At 39.8% G+C, this 18,941-nt stretch overlaps 2 protein-coding genes across 6 annotated transcripts in view; both read left to right on the top strand.

Annotated features, from left to right (window-relative positions):
• The window catches only part of CD4 (CD4 molecule), a 97,287-nt gene that overhangs the window by 59,686 nt on the left and 18,660 nt on the right, over nt 1–18,941 (top strand). The window lies entirely within an intron of this gene.
• On the top strand, nt 10,274–13,320 carry LOC112675361 (40S ribosomal protein S27-like). The gene has a single exon (XM_049102464.1). The coding sequence runs from the start codon at nt 11,595–11,597 to the stop codon at nt 11,838–11,840; it is 246 nt and encodes an 81-aa protein (XP_048958421.1). The 5' UTR covers nt 10,274–11,594; the 3' UTR covers nt 11,841–13,320.

Raw genomic sequence — 18,941 nt, 5'->3', positions numbered from 1 at the left:
ATGATTTGAAAAAAAATTATACCGGTACACGGTAAACATTTAAAACCATAAAAATGATACCCAGTGGGTTAAAAACAAAGTTCAGCTGAGTAAATTTGAAGGCCTAATAGGCTTTATTCAGTGATTCATAAATTGGGCAGCATCCGGTCTAGCAAATAGAAAAGAGCTCCGAAGAGCTGGGGAGAGGAAAGATTTGTAAAGGCAGAAAAGGAAGTTTATTAGCAAAGAATGCATTGTTTCAGGCAAGGTCACCTGCTTAAGGGGACGGAAGGGGTCTGTCAGGCAGATTTCCTCACTAGTGCTGACCAGGTAATTCGAGATTAACTCATTAAAGGTTATGTTCCTGGGAAAAGCTGAAACTGCAATTAGGTTAGATATTAAGTCTTGGTTTGCTGATGTGGGGGTTAGCATAACTGATTCCATTTTGGTCCTGTTGGCTCTTTCTTTTAACAGTTCCCCTCTTTTGATTACATCTTTCAGCAAAATAGAGTGGCATTAGTGCCACTCCCAGCTACTACTCTAACATTCTTGAAGTTTCTGTTGATTCTTTGGTACTCACAGGTTGTGACTCCTCTCACCCCCCGCCCCCGCCCCCAATCTTTGTGACATTCACAGGTTATAACTTCAGGCTTACAAATTTTAAGTTGGTTGTCTTTTTGTTCCTTTTCTGATGTTCCAGGTTTAGGGAGATCATTTGCTTGGTGGTTAGCAAGTGCAAACATGCATTTAAAGCCTTTGAGAGGGGGCCACCTGTGGCTCAGTGTCACCTGTGAAGGCATCTGCCTTCAGCTCAGGTCATGATCCTGGGGTCCTGGGATTGAACCCCAGGTCGGGTTGGGCACACCTCTTAGCTGGGAGTCTGCTTCTCCCTCTTCCTCTGCCCCTCCCCCTGCTTGTGCCCTCTCTCTCTCTCTCAAATAAATTAAATAAATAATAAATAAATAAATAAATAAATAAATAAATAAAGCCTTTGAGAAGATACAGTGCACCAGATAGACTACTGTGATCATTATAAGCAGGGTAATTCCCAATGTTTGGAGTGCACTTTGGAATCATGATCCCTAAAACCCAAAACAATAAAAATCAAGTAAGTTAAAAAGAAAGGCACCACTAAAAGAGTCACTTTTCAAACCAAGAGGCTTGTTCAGTGGCCTTATGTAATGGAGTTTCAACTTCCCCAGAGGTGTTAATCCAGGCCCAGCAGGTGGTGTTGGCCACAACACAGACACCTCCTTGCTCAGCTAAAAGAGATTTAAAGTCTGTCTTATCATCAGGAATAACTTTGGCCAGAATCTAAGGATTTTTGCCAGGCACTTTTTATTTTAGCAGTGGGTTCTGCAATACTTTTTTTTTTTTTTTTTTAAGATTTTAAAAAAATTTATTCATGAGAGAGAGAGAGAGGCAGAGACGCAGGCAGAGGGGAGAAGCAGATTCCATGCAGGGAGCCCCACGTGGACTCGGGACTCATCCCTCCCACGTCTCCAGGACCACGCCCTGCGCCGAAGGCGGCACTAAACTGCTGAGCCACCTGGGCTGCCCCCATCTGCAATACTTTCTAGAGTTAAGGATAAGTTCTTGATTGTAGCCTCATTTGCATTTAATAGTAGCCAGGGGAGCCCTGAGCTACCAAGGTAATTTTGAATCATGAATGCCTCCTGGTAATTCCTGCTTGAGTCTGTGGTTCAGGACTGGAAAGGTGACAGTCAGGGAGACCAGTAAAATGTAAGGGTCTGTAGACCATACAGGTGGTTTTATTCTGATTACCCTTGTCTTGTGTCCCTTTCCTAGGTTTGGGATTGTAAACCAGAGGCAGGGAAATGGACCAGGGGGAAGTCTCTAGCATCATGGACAGATCAAATTTCTTGGTGACAAATCTAGCAGTCTGAAGGGTTAACCTTCACCCCCACCCCCACCCCCTGCACCCCACCCTTAGTAACGACCTGGGAGATACAGATGAGGGTGTTATCTTTCCAAGCCAATACCAGAGTGAAGGAAAGAAAGAGAAAAGAAAGAGCTTCATGTTCAGTTTAAGTATGAAGCCTTGATCCAGCTTCTTTGGTGGAAGCAATTTATCTACTGTCAGCTACATCTCTTCTTAGACAATTTGTTTTTTTTTTTTTTTAAATCTTTTTTTTTTAAATTTTTATTTATTTATGATAGTCACAGAGAGAGAGAGAGGCAGAGACACAGGCAGAGGGAGAAGCAGGCTCCATGCACCGGGAGCCTGATGTGGGATTCGATCCCAGGTCTCCAGGATCGCGCCCTGGGCCAAAGGCAGGCGCCAAACCGCTGCGCCACCCAGGGATCCCCTTCTTAGACAATTTGATTCTGAGGTCTCCAGCTTAAAGGTTTTGAGGTGCACAGGGCCAGATGGCAGGTGGAGACTTCTTCAGCTGTAAGGCATGTACCCAAGGCTCACGTCCCTGGAGTTTGGCTGCCATTCAGGTAGCAAGGAGGACCTGGTTTAGTTCCATCCAAGGAGATTCAAAGGCAGTTTTTATTCTTAGTGATTCCAGATCAAAAGGAGGAAAGAAAATCAGAAATGTTCATTTGGAGTTGTAGCCAGATATTTGAGGAAAGTAGGAGAATTCAGGACCCAGTCTGGTATACAGGTATATAAGAACAACTCAAAGACTGCTAACAGGGTTAGAATCTAACATGGACAAAGATGCAAACATAATGTTTGTCTCTACAATTATCCCCATTTTTATCAAAGATAATCACAATAAAACAAATTTGCTTGCATTAAACTTGGTCTGGTTATTTACATAAGTGCAGCAAGAATAGTAATTGACCATATAAACTTTTTTTTTTTTTTACTACTTTGCTGGAGGGATGCCTGGGTGGCTCAGTGGTTGAGCGTCTGCCTTTGGCTCAGGGCTTGATCCTGGGAAGTCCCACATTGGGCTCCCTGTAGGGAGCCTGCTTCTGCTCTGCCTGTGTCTCTGCCTCTCTCTCTCTCTCTCTGTCTCTCATGAATAAATAAATAAAATCTTTAAAGAAAAAAAAAAAGACTGCTTTGCTGAAACCTTATGAATAAGGTACCAGGCCAATTTTTCCAAGGGGCTTTATTGGCTCCATGAAGTCGACCTTTCTTTCTTTCTTTCTTTCTTTCTTTCTTTCTTTCTTTCTTTCTTTCTTTCTTTCTTTCTTTCTTTCTTTCTTTCTTTTTCTTTCTTCCTTCCTTCCTTCCTTCCTTCCTTCCTTCCTTCTTCCTTCCTTCCTTCCTTCCTTCCTTTCTTTCTTTCTTTCTTTCTTTCTTTCTTTCTTTCTTTCTTTCTTTCTTTCTTCTTCTCTTTCTTTCTTCCTTCCTTCTTTCTTTTTTTTAACCTTATATCTTCAAAGCTGTCTAGTCATATCTGGGTCTATGCCCATCTCTCTTAAATAAAACATTCTAGTCAAAGTCTTGGTAATAGGGCAGCCCAGGTGGCTCAGCGGTTTAGCGCCGCCTTCAGTCCAGGGCCTGATCCTGGAGTCCCAGTTCGGGCTCCCTGGGGGGAGCCTGCTTCTCCCTCTGCCTGTGTCTCTGCCTCTCTCTGTGTGTCTCTCGTGAATAAATAAATAAAATCTTTAAAAAAGCCTTGTCATCTAACCAATGTTCCCATTTGTGCCCTATTACAAGGATAACATATTCTCATTGAACTTGTGTAAATAACTATTTTGTCATAAAAAGAATACTCAAGAGTTTTCAAATTTTGGAGGGATCAGATAGGGAGAAAAAGTAAATGTTTCATTTTTGATCACAGAGGCATCATATTTTACTAACATTACAAGTCATAAATGGCTTAAGAGGAAAAATTTCCTCAGTCTGGAAAGATAAAACATTAAAGAACGAGCGATGTTTCAAGCAAGAAATCATAAAAATTATAATCATCCTCCTCAGCTCATTAAGTCCCATGTTATTAATTCTTGCTTAAATCCAGGTTTTTTCCCCATTAATTCTGGAAATTCTTACCTAGTTCACTTTTTTATCTTAAAGTTATCAGAACCGTGTGTTTGCCAGAGTCCTTTCAATGAATCTTCTTGGTGAAGAAGTATTGTAAGAATTTATGCAAAAGCATCTGTGTAAAACATGAACCATCTATAAATGACAAAAGACGGGTATCCCTGGGTGGCTCAGGGTTTAGCACCTGCCTTCCCCTGGAGTCCCGGGATCAAGTCCCACATCGGGCTCCCTGCATGGAGCCTGCTTCTCCCTCTGCCTGTGTCTCTGCCTCTCTCTCTCTCTCTCTCTCTCTCTCTCTGTGTCTCTCATGAATAAATAAATAAAATCTTTAAAAAAATAAAAATAAAAATAAATAAATGACAAAAGCCTCCTAAAAAAGGCTCAGTGTTAAAGACATGATGAAAGTTCATTATAATGGAATTGACAAGGAAGTTTGGTTATTTCTGTGACACAATTTTTATTTTATTTTATTTTTTGAGAGAGAGAGAGAGCGTGCACAAGCAGGGGCAGAGGGAGAGGGCAAGAACCCCAAGCAGGCTCCATGCTCAGTACAGAGCTGGATGTGGGGTTCCATCCTCATGACCCTGAGATCATGACCTGAGCCAAAATCAAAAGTCAGATACTCAACCAACTAAGCCACCTAGGCACTCTGAAACACATTTTAAAATGACAATTGGAGTCTTACTTTAGGACAGTTATTTTCTCTTCCCTCAACAAAATAGCATTTTCATTTTTCTTTTACCATACTTTTTTTTTTTTTTTTTTTTTAGATCCTCAGTGGCTTAGTTGGTGAAACCATCTGCCTTCAGCTCAGGTCATGATCCCAGGGTTCTGGGATCGAGCCCTATGTCTGGCTCCCTGTTCAATGGGGTGTCTGCAGCTTCCTCTGCCACTCCCCCCAACTCATGCTTTCTCTCTCTCTCTCCTTCTCTCTCTCAAATAAATAAATAAAATCTTAAATCAATCAATCAATCACAGGGCCTGAACTCAATGATCCTGAGATCAAGACCTGAGCTGAGGGGATCCCTGGGTGGCTCAGCGGTTTGGCGCCTGCCTTTGGCCTAGGGTGTGATCCTGGAGTCCCAGGATCGAGTCCCACATCAGGCTCCCTGCATGGAGCCTGCTTCTCCTCTGTCTGTGTCTCTGCCTCTCTCTGTCTCTCTCATGAATAAATAAATAAAATCTTAAAAAAAAAAAAAAAAAAAAAAAGACCTGAGCTGAAATCAAGACTCGGATGCTTAACTGACGAGTTATCAAGGCATCCCTACCATACCTTCTTTTACCAAAAACTTACATCCTACTTTCCTTGTAAATGGAGATGTTTCCCTTATTATTTCAAGTAGTTTAAAATATATATATTAGACTTTTTCAGCCCATAGAAACCTTTAATTTCTAGCAGAAACTATGAAGTAAGCAATTATGAACTATTTTTTACATTAGCATTCTGTGGTTTGGCAGATGTATAAATACATTTTATAATTTCTAGAAACATATGCTTTCTCATAGTAATTTTTTTTAATGTGGCACAAAACATGTTTTACTTGTAGATGCAAATATCTTTAGTTCCTTTATAAAGGGAAGCCAAACGTGGATAAACCTACGTTCAGTAATTCATGTTTCAGCATTTTATCTTATTTAGAAATGATCCAGATATTTAGACTATCCATTGTTTAATTTAACTTAGCAAAATTTTAAGGTCTTAGTTTACTAAAAAGGTTGGGGGAAACCATTAAAAATTCACCTAAAAACTTTTATCTCACTTTTATCTATTTACTTGTTTTTAACAATTATTATTTTTAGATTAATTATAAAAATTTCATCATGGCAAGTTATTTTTTTCTTGCAGGTAAGTTTTTTTTAAGATTATTTATTTATTTATTCATAGAGACACACAGAGAGAGGCAAGGACAGAGGCAGAGGGAGAAGCAGGATCCATGCAGAGAGCCTGACATGGGACTCGATCTTGGGTCTCCAGGATCAAGCCCTAGGCTGCAGGCGGCGCCAAACCGCTGCATCACCGGGGCTGCCCACAGAGAAGTTTTTTAACAGAGATAACAGGAACTTATTTGACTAGTAAGCCCAGGTATAATAAAAGTTCTATATCTGCATTGTTTTTAATGTTGAGAATTCTAAAGACATGTCTATTTTAATTAAGCCAAACAAATGTAAACTATTTTTTTAATTACCAAAGATTCCTCAGATCACATGAACCTAAAAAGTGTTTGGTTTCATTTTTACTACGTTTCTAAGAATTTTATGAATATATGATTCATATAGGCACTTAATTATCTTTAGCCCATTTAAATAGAGTTCTTCCACAAATTAATTTTTTTTTAAATATTTTTTTTTCAATTTTTATTTATTTATGATAGTCACAGAGAGAGAGAGAGAGAGAGAGAGGCAGAGACACAGGCCGAGGGAGAAGCAGGCTCCATGCACCGGGAGCCCGATGTGGGATTCGATCCCGGGTCTCCAGGATCGCGCCCTGGGCCAAAGGCAGGCGCCAAACCGCTGCGCCACCCAGGGATCCCCACAAATTAATTTTGACAATATCATCTGGAGGTAGAAAATACCACACATCTGTAATACACACACACACACACACATATATACATATATAGACTCATGTAAACATATAGACAGATGCAGAGACCTTATAGGTTTTATTTTTAAATTACTACCATGAGACCGGTATGATAAATCAAAACTTACTAGCTTATAAAAGAACAGTTGGAAAAAGTTAAGATTACCTGCTCAGATGGCTAAAGCTTTTTCTTGATATTAGTGGCAAGACACAATATTTTTAATTTGTCCAAGTCCCAAATAACATTTCTCCCCTTTTGTTTTTCTTCTGATAAGAAGAATTATCTCCCTTAAATTTATAGACTAATAGGATATACACATCTCAAAGGCACAGGGAAAGAAGGCAAGTTCCCTTAAGAAGAATTTTTGTTTCTTAGAGCCAAAAAGTTTTACAGTACTTACAAGTCTTTTGAGATAAATAGAGGAGGTTTGGGGATTGATTTAAAAAAATTTATGTTTTTTGAATTGTTTCTAGGTAAAGGCAGCTGCTTTCAATTCTCCAAGGAGTTGGGCTGTAGCCTAAAAGATAGCAAGAAGCCCATCTGGCCATCCAGTCACATTATCTTCAAATCGCTCCCCCACCTTCTCTGGGCACAAAGTTTCCTTTTAGCATAAGGGAGAGAAGACTGAAAAACTTAAAAGAAATCCTTTTAGGGGTGCCTGGGTGGCTCAGTCAGTTAAGCATCTGACTTCAGCTCAGGTCATGATCTCAGGGTCCCGGAAAGGAGCCCCACATCAGGCTCTGCACTCAGCCCGGAGTCTGCTTCTCCCTCTGCACATTCCCCAGTTCATGCTCTCTGTGTCTCTCTCTCTCAAGTAAATAAATAAAATCTTAAAAAAAAAAGAAATCCTTTTAAATACCTTGTCAGTGTTCAGCTAGGACAAACAGTAAATATTCTTAGCAGTATTGAACAACCCCTTGGACTCAAGAGGTAGCCGCAAAGAGGATGCAAAAGATATTTTATTTTCTCTCTCCACTTGGTACTATAGTCAGAGATACAGAAGAGCTGACACTGGTAGGAGTTCTCACCTATAGCTGGGCTCTGCTAGTTTTTCCAGGATCCCATCTGTAGCTCTGCTATCTACCAGAATTTGGCAAAATTTTCCATTAGTTTTTTTTTTTTTTTTTTTAAGATTTTATTTATTTATCTGACACACAGAGAGAAAGAGCACAAGAAGGCGGAATGGCGGGCAGGCAGACAGAGGGAGAGGGAGAAGCAGACTCCCTGCTGAGCAGGGAGCCTGACACAGGACTTGATTCCAGGACCACAGGATCATGACCTGAGCCAAAAGCAGACACTTAGCCAACTGAGCCACTCAGGCACCTCTTTCCATTAGTTGTTTTTTTTTTTTTTTTTAAAGTTCTTTTTTTTTTTTTAAAGATTTTTATTTATTTATTCATGATAGTCACAGAGAGAGAGAGAGAGAGAGAGAGAGAGAGAGAGAGAGGCAGAGACACAGGCAGAGGGAGAAGCAGGCTCCATGCACCGGGAGCACGATGTGGGATTCGATCCCGGGTCTCCAGGATCGCGCCCTGGGCCAAAGGCAGGCGCCAAACCGCTGCGCCACCCAGGAATCCCCCATTAGTTGTTATTTTAGTTTTCCCTTGGCTGCTTGAAGCAAAGGACATAGCAGTTTACCAGAAAATCCCGTAGAGTCTCATCAATTCTGGGAGGGGTGCAGACAGGGGCCCTCTTTTGAGGGTAGTAAGGGTGTGTGTGTAAGGTCACTCGTTTGACAGACTTTTGTTTATGGTCTTGTAGTCCCTTCAGAGTGGAAAGACAATTCAGGTGGAGGGTTACTACAATGAATCCTCACATGAAGGATAGAGGGGAGCAGTAGGTGTTACTTCAGCCTTACAGTCTTTTGTTTTAGGTACCACTTGTGTCTTTAATTTTTCATTTGCTTTTTTGCAATGATTTTTTTAAAAAGATTTTATTTATTTATTCATAGACACACAGAGAGAGAGGCAGAGACACAGGCAGAAGGAGAAGCAGGCTCCATGCAGGGAGCCCAATGTGGGGACTCAATCCCGGGTCTCCAGGATCACACCCCAGGCTGCAGGCGGCGCCAAACCGCTGCGCCACCAGGGCTGCCCTGCAATGAATTTTTTAATGAAGGTATTTTGGAATTTTGAAACCTTTATTTTTATTTTTATTTTTTTAAAGATTTTATTTATTCCTGAGAAACACACAGAGAGAGGCAAAGACATAGGCAGAGGGAGAAGCAGGCTCCCTGCGGGGAGCCTCATGCGGGACTGGATGCCAGGACCTGGGGATCACCACCTGAGCTGAAGGCAGCTGCTCAACCACTGAGTCACCCAGGTGCCCCAGAAACCTTTCTTTTTCATCATGATAAATGTACTCTTTAATCCCCATCCCCTATGTCCCCTGTCCCCGCATCCCCACCACTCTGATAACCATCAGTTTTGTTCTCTAGAACCTGTTTCTTGGTTTCTCTCTCTCTCCCTCTTTTTCTCTTTCCCTCTCTTTTTTTCTTTGCTTGTTTGTTTTGTTTCTTAAATTCCACATATGAGTGAGATCATATAGTGTTTGCCTTTCTCTGACTGATTTATTTTGCTTAGCATTATACTCTTGCTCCATCCATGTTGTTACAAATGGCAAAATTTTGTTCTTTTTTTTTTGTAGCTTAGTAGTATATATACCACCTCTTCTTTATCATTCACCTACTGATGGACACTTGGACTGCTTCTATATCTTGGGGATTGTGAATAATACTGCAATAAACACAGGGGTGAATGTATCCCTTTGAGATAGTGTTCTTGTATTTTTTTAATTTAAATAAAAATTTGGGGGGGAAAGGATTTTTATGGTTTTAGGTCTCACATTTAGGCCCCTTTTTTAAAAAAAAATATTTATTTATTCATGAGAAACACAGAGAGACAGAGAAGGCAGAGGGAGAAGCAGGCTCCTTGCGGAGAGCCTGATGTGGGACTCAATCATGGATCCTGAGATCAGGCCCTAAGCCAAAGGCAAGATGCTCAACTGCTGAGCCACCCAGGAATCTCACACATTTAGGTCTTTAATCCACTTTGAGTTTATTTTTGTGTATGGTGAAAGAAAGTGGTCCAGTTTCATTCTTTTGCATGTTGTTGTTCAGTTTTCCCAACACCATTTGTTGAAGAAACTATCTTTTTCTCATGACATATTCTCATCTCCTTTGTCAAAGATTTTTTTTAAAGATTTAATTAATTAATTTATTTATTCATGAGAGACACAGAGAGAGAGAGAAAGGCAGAGACACAGGCAGAGGGAGAAGCAGGCTCCATGCAGGGAGCCCAATGCGGGACTCGATCTGGGGACTCCAAGATCACGCCCTGGGCCAGAGGCAGGCACCAAACCGCTGAGCCACCCTCCTTTGTCAAAGATTAATTGACCAAATAATTTTGGTTATTTCTGAGTTTTCTGTTCTATTTCATTGATCTATGTGTCTATTTTTATGCCAGTACTATACTGTTATACTTACCACCACTTTGTAATATAACTTGAAATCTGGATTTGTGATATCTCCAGTTTTGTTTTTCTTTTTCTTTCTTTCTTTCTTTCTTTCTTTCTTTCTTTCTTTCTTTCTTTCTTTCTTTCTTTCTTTCCTTCTTTCTTTCTTTCTTTCTTTCTTTCTTTCTTTCTTTCTTTCTTTCTTTCTTTTTCTTCTTCTTTCTTCTTTTTTTTTAAAAGATCTTATTTATTCATGAGAGACACACAGAGAGGGGCAGAGACACAGGCAGAGGGAGAAGCAGGCTCCATGCAGGGAGCACCGATGTGGGACTCGATCCCGGGACTCCAGGATCGCGCTCTGGGCCAAAGGCAGGCACTAAACTGCTGAGCCACCCAGGGATCCCCTCATCAGTGTTTTATAGCTTCCAGGGTCCTGGTTAAGTTTATTCCTAGATATTTTATTGGTTTTGGTGCAATTATAACTGGGATTGTTTTCTTAATTTCAGTTTCTCCTGCTTTATTAGTTAGTATAGGAATGCAACAGATTTCTGTACATTGATTTTGTATCCTACAACTTTACTGAATTCATTTATCAGTTCTAAACGTTTTTTGGTGGAGTCTTTAGGGTTTTCTATATATAGTATCATGTCATCTGCATATAGTTTTACTTCTTCCTTTCTATTTGGATGCCTTTTATTTCTTTATGTTGTCTAATTGCTGTGGCTAGGACTTTCAGTACTATGTTGAATAAATGGGGTGAGAGTGAACATCTTTGTCTTGTTCTTGACCATAGAGGGAAAGATCTCAGATCTTCACCATTGAGTATGATGTTAGCTGTGGGTTTTTCTTTTTTTTTTTTTTTTTTTTGTTTTTAGCTGTGGGTTTTTCATATGTCCTTTATTATGTTGAGATATATTCCCTCTAAACCTACTTCAGAGAGGTTTTTTTTAAGATTTTATTTATTCATGAGAGACACTGAGAGGCAGAGACACAGGCAGAGGGAGAGACAAACTCCTCAAAGGGAGCCTGATGTGGGATTTGTTCCTGGGACCCCAGGACCACACCCTGAGCCAAAGGCAGATGCTCAACCACTGAGCCACCCAGGCATCCCTTGGGTTTTTATCATACATGGATGTTGTACTTTTTCAAATGCTTTTTCTGTGTCTACTGAAATGATCATATGGTTTTTATCCTTTCTCTTATTGATGTAATGTATTACATTGTTTTATGAACATTGAACCATCCTTGCATTCCAAGAATAAACCCCCATTTGATTGTGGTGTATGATTTTTTTAATGTATTATTGAATTCAGTTTGCTGATACTTTGTAGAAGATTTTTGTATTTTATATTCATGAGCGATATTGGCTTGTAGTTTTGTGGTTTTTTTGTTGCTGTTGTTTTTTGGTGGTGTCTTTATCTGGTTTTGGAATCAGAGTGATACTGGCCTCATAGATTGACTTTGGAAGTTTTCCTTCTTCTTCAATTTTTTGGAATGGTTTGAGAATAGGTATTAATACTTCTTTAAATGTTTGGTAAAAGTTAGTCACATGCTTCTCACTAGGGGTGTCACCTTGGAGATTTGGTTGGCTGGGTTTGTGAAGGATCAATATGCCTTGGGCTAGAGATTTAATACATCTATCCTTGGAAGAGGAAAAGAAAAAACATAAAAAGAAATGGGTAGTTCAAAACTCAAATTCCTATTTTATGGTTATAAAATGTCCGGGTTGCTACAAGACAACCATGGTTTTCAGCCATGCTCAGACAGTGGTTCTTTGTGAAGGCTGCTCAACAGTGTTGAAGCAAACAGGAGAAAAGGCCAGACTCACAGAAGGGTGTTCATTTAGAAGAAAGTAACACTAATGATCTACACAACCTCCTGAATTAGTGTTATATCGAAGAAAGCCTTATCAGTTCAGTAATTCCTGTTAATATACCAAGATATTATGTTTAATTTTGTAGGTATATAACAGTCATCTCCTATTTTATTTTCCAATAAAGTTTTGATTATGGGCAATCAATAAACAAATAAATAAATGTTTGGTAGAACTCACCTGGAAACCATCTGGTCCTAGACTTTTGTTTTTTGGGACTTCTTTGATTACTGATTCAATTTCATTGCTGGTAATTGGGTTTGTTCAAATTTTCTATTTCTTCTTGCTTTAGTTTGGTAGGTTATATGTTTCTAGGAATTTATCCATTTCTTCTAAGCTGTCAATTTGTTGACACATAGGTTTTCTTTTTTTTCCCCCAAGATTTTATTTATTTATTCATGAAAGACCTAGAGAGAGAGAGAGAGAGAGGCAGAGACAAAGGCAGAGAGAGAAGCGGGCTCCATACAGGAAGCCTGATGTGGGACTTGATCCCAGGACCCTAGGATCATGCTCTGGGCCAAAGGCAGACGCTCAACCACTGAGCCACCCAGGTGTCCTGACATAGGTTTTCATCTTCTGTTGTAACTGTATTTCTACGGTGTTGGTTGCTATTTTCCTTTTTCATTATTACATTTGTTTATTTGGGTCCTCTCAGTTTCTCTTCTTCTTCTTTTTTAATGAGTCTGACTAGTGGTTTATCAATTTTGTTTATCTTTGGAATTTTTGCACCTTTTGGAGGCTTCTGCAAATAAGTACCTCATTCTATTTGCTTAATTTAGGAAATTTTATCAAGTGCACATCTTTTTTTTTTTAAGATTTATTTATTTACTCGTGAGAGACACACAGAGAGAGGCAGAGACATAGACAGAGGGAGAGAAGCAGGCTCCCTGCAGGGAGCACAATGCAGGACTCAATCCTGGACCCCGGGATCATGCCCTGAGCAAAAGCAGAGACACTTAACTGCTGATTCACCCAGGTGTCCCTCAAGTGCATTTCTTAAATGACCTTATCTAATTGGAGTATTTCTCATAATGATTATTACAATTTCCATGAGGGCTGGCTGAAGTTTTTATAGGACCCTTAGCCACAAATGGAGGTCAAACCACATTTCTGTGTAGCCATGTTTTGGGGCCCTCAACCTGGCTGTTAACTATCTAAGTTCTCAGGATACAAAAATGATCTTGTTTAATCTTAGGTTGTTTTTGTTTATTTATTTTTTTTTAGATTTTATTTATTTATTCATGAGAGAGACACAGAGAGAGAGAGAGAGGTGGAGGCAGTGAGAGAAGTAGGCTCTCTGCAGGAAGCCTGATATAGAACTTGATCCCAGGACTCCAGGATTAAGCCCTGTGCCGAAGGCAGACTCCCTGCAGGGAGCCCAGTGCAGGACTCAATCCTGGACCCCGGGATCAAGCCCTGAGCAAAAGGCTAAGACACTCAACCACTGAGCCACCCAGGCATCTCTTAGGTTGTTTTTAGTAGGATTTGGTCATTTTTGTAGAGATTTATGGCTCTGAACCATAGTTCTTAGACATAAAATAAGCATGTATGCTTGGAAAGTGACATGATTAACTTTTTAGAATTTTAAGGGTCCCATCTTTATCATTATTTATTTATCTTTTAAGCTAAACCTTTGGGTCTCTTGGAGCCTAAAGGGGATGTAATGCTGGGTTGGGAATTGTGTAATCTTTTACAATGTATCTCAATCTTGAGATTGTTGGGTGACCTAATGTCAGTCTAACCTATGAGCAACTTGTACTGACACAGGAGTCTTTGAGTTAGGTGGCAAGTGCTCTGACAGCTTTTAAATGCTCAACCTGTGTCCACCAATTTTGCAGCTGCTCCTGAGTAGCAAGAGCCTTTATCTACACAAAACAAAACAAATACGTGCATCTTAACACACCAGTAGTAACCAAGAGATGTTACTGTGGCCTGGCCAAAATGAGGCCCTGTGTGAACCACCAGCAATTCCCAACATGAAGCTGGGGTTGGAAGAAAGGATTGTATTCGCAAACTTCCCAAAATGCGGACTGTGGGCTGATACCAACCAGCAGTTCCTATGGTGGAATCTAGGGAAATTCCAAGTAAAAGAGGAATTGCAGACTAAATTGCTAGCGGTTCCCAGTTTGGAATCAGAGGATGAAGCCAAGATCTGGGTTTTCCAATCAAATGCTGAACTGTGATCTGAATTACCACCAGTTCCCAACATGGAACTAGTGAAGCTAGACAAATGAGGAGCTGACTGGAAAGTTAATTAGATTAGGAAGGAAGTTCATTAGCAAAGAGTGCATGTTTCAAGCAGGAGCACCTCCCTAAGGGGGACAGACAGCATATACCATGCTGTCTAACCAGGTAATTCCAGACTGACTGGCTAAAGATTACATTCCTAGGAGGGTCTTGGTTTGCTGATGTGGGGATTAGCATAAGTGACTCTATTTTGGGCCTATTGTCTCATTTTTAATAAGTGACAATAAATCTTCCTCTACCCTTGATCCCCAGTTTCTTAGTTTCCTTCCCCAAAGGCAACTTTTAACAGTTTTTGTGTTTTCTTCAAGAGATGATCTATGCATATATGTATACAGTCCTCTCTTTTCTTACATAAATTAATAAATTCATCATATATGGATGTGCATGTATATGTATATAGTGAACGCCTACAAGTGCTAGGTGATATTCTATATTCCCTCTGGTGCTCGGGATATAATATAGTGGAAAACAAAAGAGACATTCAGATAGCGGTTCTAACCTTTTTTTTTTTTTAAATTAGAAAGCTATATTGAAAGTTGTTTTATATTCATTTGTGTGTGTTTATATATATCTATATCTGTCTATCTATTTCCACCTCATTTCTTTTCAGGGACTGCATTGTTCTTTTTCATAATTATACTGTGATTTATTTGACTGATTCCATATTGTTGCACATTTAGGGCATCTTCTGTTTATTGCTATCACAAGCAGTGAATCAAACTGCATATCTCTGGGCATATATGCAAACGTCTTTGTAAGATAAATTCCTAGAACTGAAATTGGTGGGTCAGGTCAGCTTGATCTTTAAATATCTTTCTGTTATACAGATTTTTCTCAAATGGCAACTGCTATAAGATTTGACTATAAACTAATTTGCACTTTCCAATAATTACTTCCTTTATGCAAATCATATTGATATTATTGTTTTTTTTCCTCCAGATTTAAAAAGTATTACATACTCATTACAGAATATTTGGCAAATACAAAAAAGAATAAGGAATAAAATCAAGTGCATGCATATTTCCACTATTTAGAGATAACCTCTGTTAACTTTTTATTTATTTCCTTCCAGGCTTTGTTTTTTTTTTAATATTATTTATTTATTTATTCATTCATGAGAGGCATAGAGAGAGGCAGAGACACAGACAGAAGGAGAAGCAGGCTCCATGCAGGGAACCTGACGTGGGACTCAATCCCGGAACCCCGGGGATCATGCCCTGAGCCAAAGGCAGATGCTCAACCACTGAGCCACTTAGGCATCCCCCAGGCTTTGTTTGGTGTGGAAAATATAGTATATATATTTTTACATAGATGATATTATTCTATATATACCTTTTATCCTACACCCTCCTAACATTTTGTCATGGTGGGACAATCAATTATTAGAGTAATTTTTAAAAAGTAATCTGCCAATGTTAAATAAATACAAAATTAGGGATCCCTGGGTGGTGCAGCGGTTTGGCGCCTGCCTTTGGCCCAGGGCGCGATCCTGGAGATCTGGGATCGAATCCCACGTCGGGCTCCCAGTGCATGGAGCCTGCTTGTGTCTCTGCCTCTCTCTCTCTCTCATTGTGTGCCTATCATAAATAAATAAAAAAATTAAAAAAAAACAAAAAAAATTATAACTTTTTTATACAATGATAGCTACTCTGGAAAATTTATTTATTTATTTACTTATTGCTAAAGATTTTTATTTATTTACTCATGAGAGACAGAGAGAAGGCAGAGACACAGGCAGAGGGAGAAGCATGCTCCTTGCAGGGAGCCTGATACGGGACTTGATCCTGGAACTCTGGGATCACACCCTGAGCCAAAGGCAGATGCTTAACCACTGAGCCACCCAGGCATCCCTACTCTGGAAAATTTAATGGACAGATATAAAATTGTAAGTATTTCATGATATCTGTGCGAGGATGTTGTTATAAGAATTGTTTATAATATGAAAGAACAAAATTTAACCTGAATATCCATGAATGACGAAAGAATTGAACTATGCTACAATCATGGAAAACTATTCAGGTAATTAAAAAAGTGAGGGCTTTCAGGAAAATGGAGTAGACACATGTATTAGTCAGCTTATGCTGCCATAATAAAATACCATAAACTAGGTGGCTCCAACAATGGAAATTTATATTTTCACAGTACTGTCGGCTAGAAGATCAAGATTAGAGTGTCAACACGGTTGGGCTCTAGAGATAACTCTTCCTGGCCTACAGGTAGTGCCTTCTTGCTGTGTCTTCACATGGCAGAAAGAGAGAAGAAGCAAGCTTTCAGGTGTCTCTTCTTATAAGGGCACAAATCCCATCATGAGGACCTCAGGACCTCATCTAAATATAAATCTAATTACCTTTCAAAGGCCCCATCTCCAAATATTATCACATTGAATGTTAGGCTACAACATATGAATTTGGAGAGGGGGGATCCCTGGGTGGCGCAGCGGTTTGGTGCCTGCCTTTGGCCCAGGGCGCGATCCTGGAGATCCGGGATCGAATCCCACGTCGGGCTCCCAGTGCATGGAGCCTGCTTCTCCCTCTGCCTGTGTCTCTGCCTCTCTCTCTCTCACTGTGTGCCTATCATAAATAAATAAAAATTAAAAAAAAAAAAAAAAAAGAATTTGGAGAGGGGAGACACAATTCAATCCATAGTAACATACTGTTTGCTAAGCACACTAAATATAACAGAAAACCCCGGACATTACATATAGAACTAACATAAGAAGACTCTGAAGGGTGTAGAGAAGAGGGCAGACTGGTAAGGACCTCAGGGTCTGAGGAACAACACGGTAGTAAGTTTTCTTTTGTCTTGTATATCCCAGTCTCAGAGGTAAAGAAGCCAGCAACTGGGAAACTTCAATGGATACAGATGAAAATAAGCCTCAACAAAAAGCCTGCTCTCTTAGCCAAAGGACCAGGAAAGAAGCAACCTAGAAAGACGAACTACTTTTAGATAATAACTGCTCTACTCCTATTAAACATCAGAAGAAAAACAGTGGCCCCTTCCCATGCCAGAAAAGGTTGAATGGGGAGCCTAAACTTCCACCCTGCTGAGGCTATAATGAGGCACCCCAATATCCCCACTGGCCCCAGTAGAAAATTGGGCCATTCATTCCCATAAGCCAGTGGCAAGGGTCCTCAACCCTCTGTACTGTTAGTAAAGATCACATATGAAGCCAGGATTTCCACCTCCACCCAGCAATCATGAGGCACCCCTCTTTGTTGGGTGGTTGTCAGAGGAGGTCTAGTGGAGAGTCAAGACTTTCACCATCACTCAGCAATAACAAAGCCACAACCATAGGGTTTATGGAGACCAGGTGGGGAGCTAGAACTGCTACCCCTGCCCAATTATAAGGAGCATCCCCTTCTATGGCAATGGAGAATGAGAGAGGAACCTCGATTTCTATTTCTACCTGACAGTAGTAAGGTGGCACCATTCTCTTCCCTTGTCAGAGTGATGTCAGATAAAGCCAGTTGAAATAGAAGGATTCAATAAGATCCAAAGTCCCATAACATAGCATTCAAATGTCCAGGTTGCAATAAAAAATCATTCATGAGGGGCACTTGGCTGGTGTAAAAAGTTCTTAGCAAGCAATTACAAACATACTTGGAACAAATAAATGAAATGGAAAGACTCAGCAAAGGAATAAAAGATATAATCAAAGAAGAACAAATGGAAATTTTATTTTTACTTTTTAAAGATTTTATTTATCGGGGGACACCTGGATGGCTCAGCGGTTCAGCGGCTGCCTTTGACTCAGGACGTGATCCCAGGGTCTGGGATCGAGCCCCGCATCAGGCTCCTTGTGAAGAGCCTCTTTCTCCCTCTTCCTGTGTCTCTGCCTCTCTCTGTGTGCGTGTCTCTCATGAATAAATAAATAAAATCTTTAAAAAAAAATTCATTCATCCATTTGAGAAAGAGGGAGAGAGCACACAAGCAGGGGGAGCAGCAGGCAGAGGGAGAGGGAGAAGCAGGTTCCCAGCTGAGCAGGAAACCCAATGCAGGGCTCCATCCCAGGACCCTGGGATTATGACCTGAGCCAAAGGCAGACGCTTAACCGACTAAGCCATGCAGGTGCTCCACAAATGGAAATTTTAGAACTGAAAAATATAATAACCCAACTACAAAGATCAGCAGATGGACCCAACAAAAAAATGAAAAAGACAGGGGAAAGAATCAGTAAACTGCAAAATAGAAATAATAGAAATTATGTAATCTGAACAACAGAGAGAAAATAAAGTGGAAAAAAATGAACAAAGCCTAGGGACCTGTGGGACTATAACAAAAGATCTAGTATTTGTGTCAATGGAGTCCCAGAAGGAGAGGAAAAAGAATATGGGGCTGAAAAAATACTTGAAAAAATAATGGCTGAAAAATGTCCCAAATTTGGTAAGATATTAGCCTATAGATTCAAGAAGCTGAGCAAACCTTAAGCAGGATATATCTAAGGAAATATATTATGTATTATTAGCATATATTAAAATACCATAATTAAACTTCTGAGCAATAAAGACAAAAGAAAAAATCTTCAAAATAAACAGAGAAAATTGACTACCTTACCTACAGGGTAACATTTTAAATGACAGCAGATTTCTTGTCAGAAACAATGCAAGTCTGAAGAAAGTGACATGATATTATTCAAATACTAAAAGAAGAGAACAATAAGCCCAGAATTCTATACCCAGAGAAAATATCTTTAGGAATTAAGGAGAAGTCGAGACACCTTCAGATGAAAGAAAACTTAAGAATTTGTTGCCAGACTTAGCCCAAAAGAATGGCTCATAGAAGTTTTTTAAACAGAAAGGAAATAATGGAGAAGGAATCTTAGAATATCAGGAAGAAA

Source organism: Canis lupus, chromosome 27 (assembly GCF_003254725.2).
Source record: "Canis lupus dingo isolate Sandy chromosome 27, ASM325472v2, whole genome shotgun sequence".
Lineage (NCBI taxonomy): Eukaryota > Metazoa > Chordata > Mammalia > Carnivora > Canidae > Canis > Canis lupus.
Note: the sequence above shows the minus strand (reverse complement) of the source record. Positions and strands in the feature narration are given on the sequence as shown.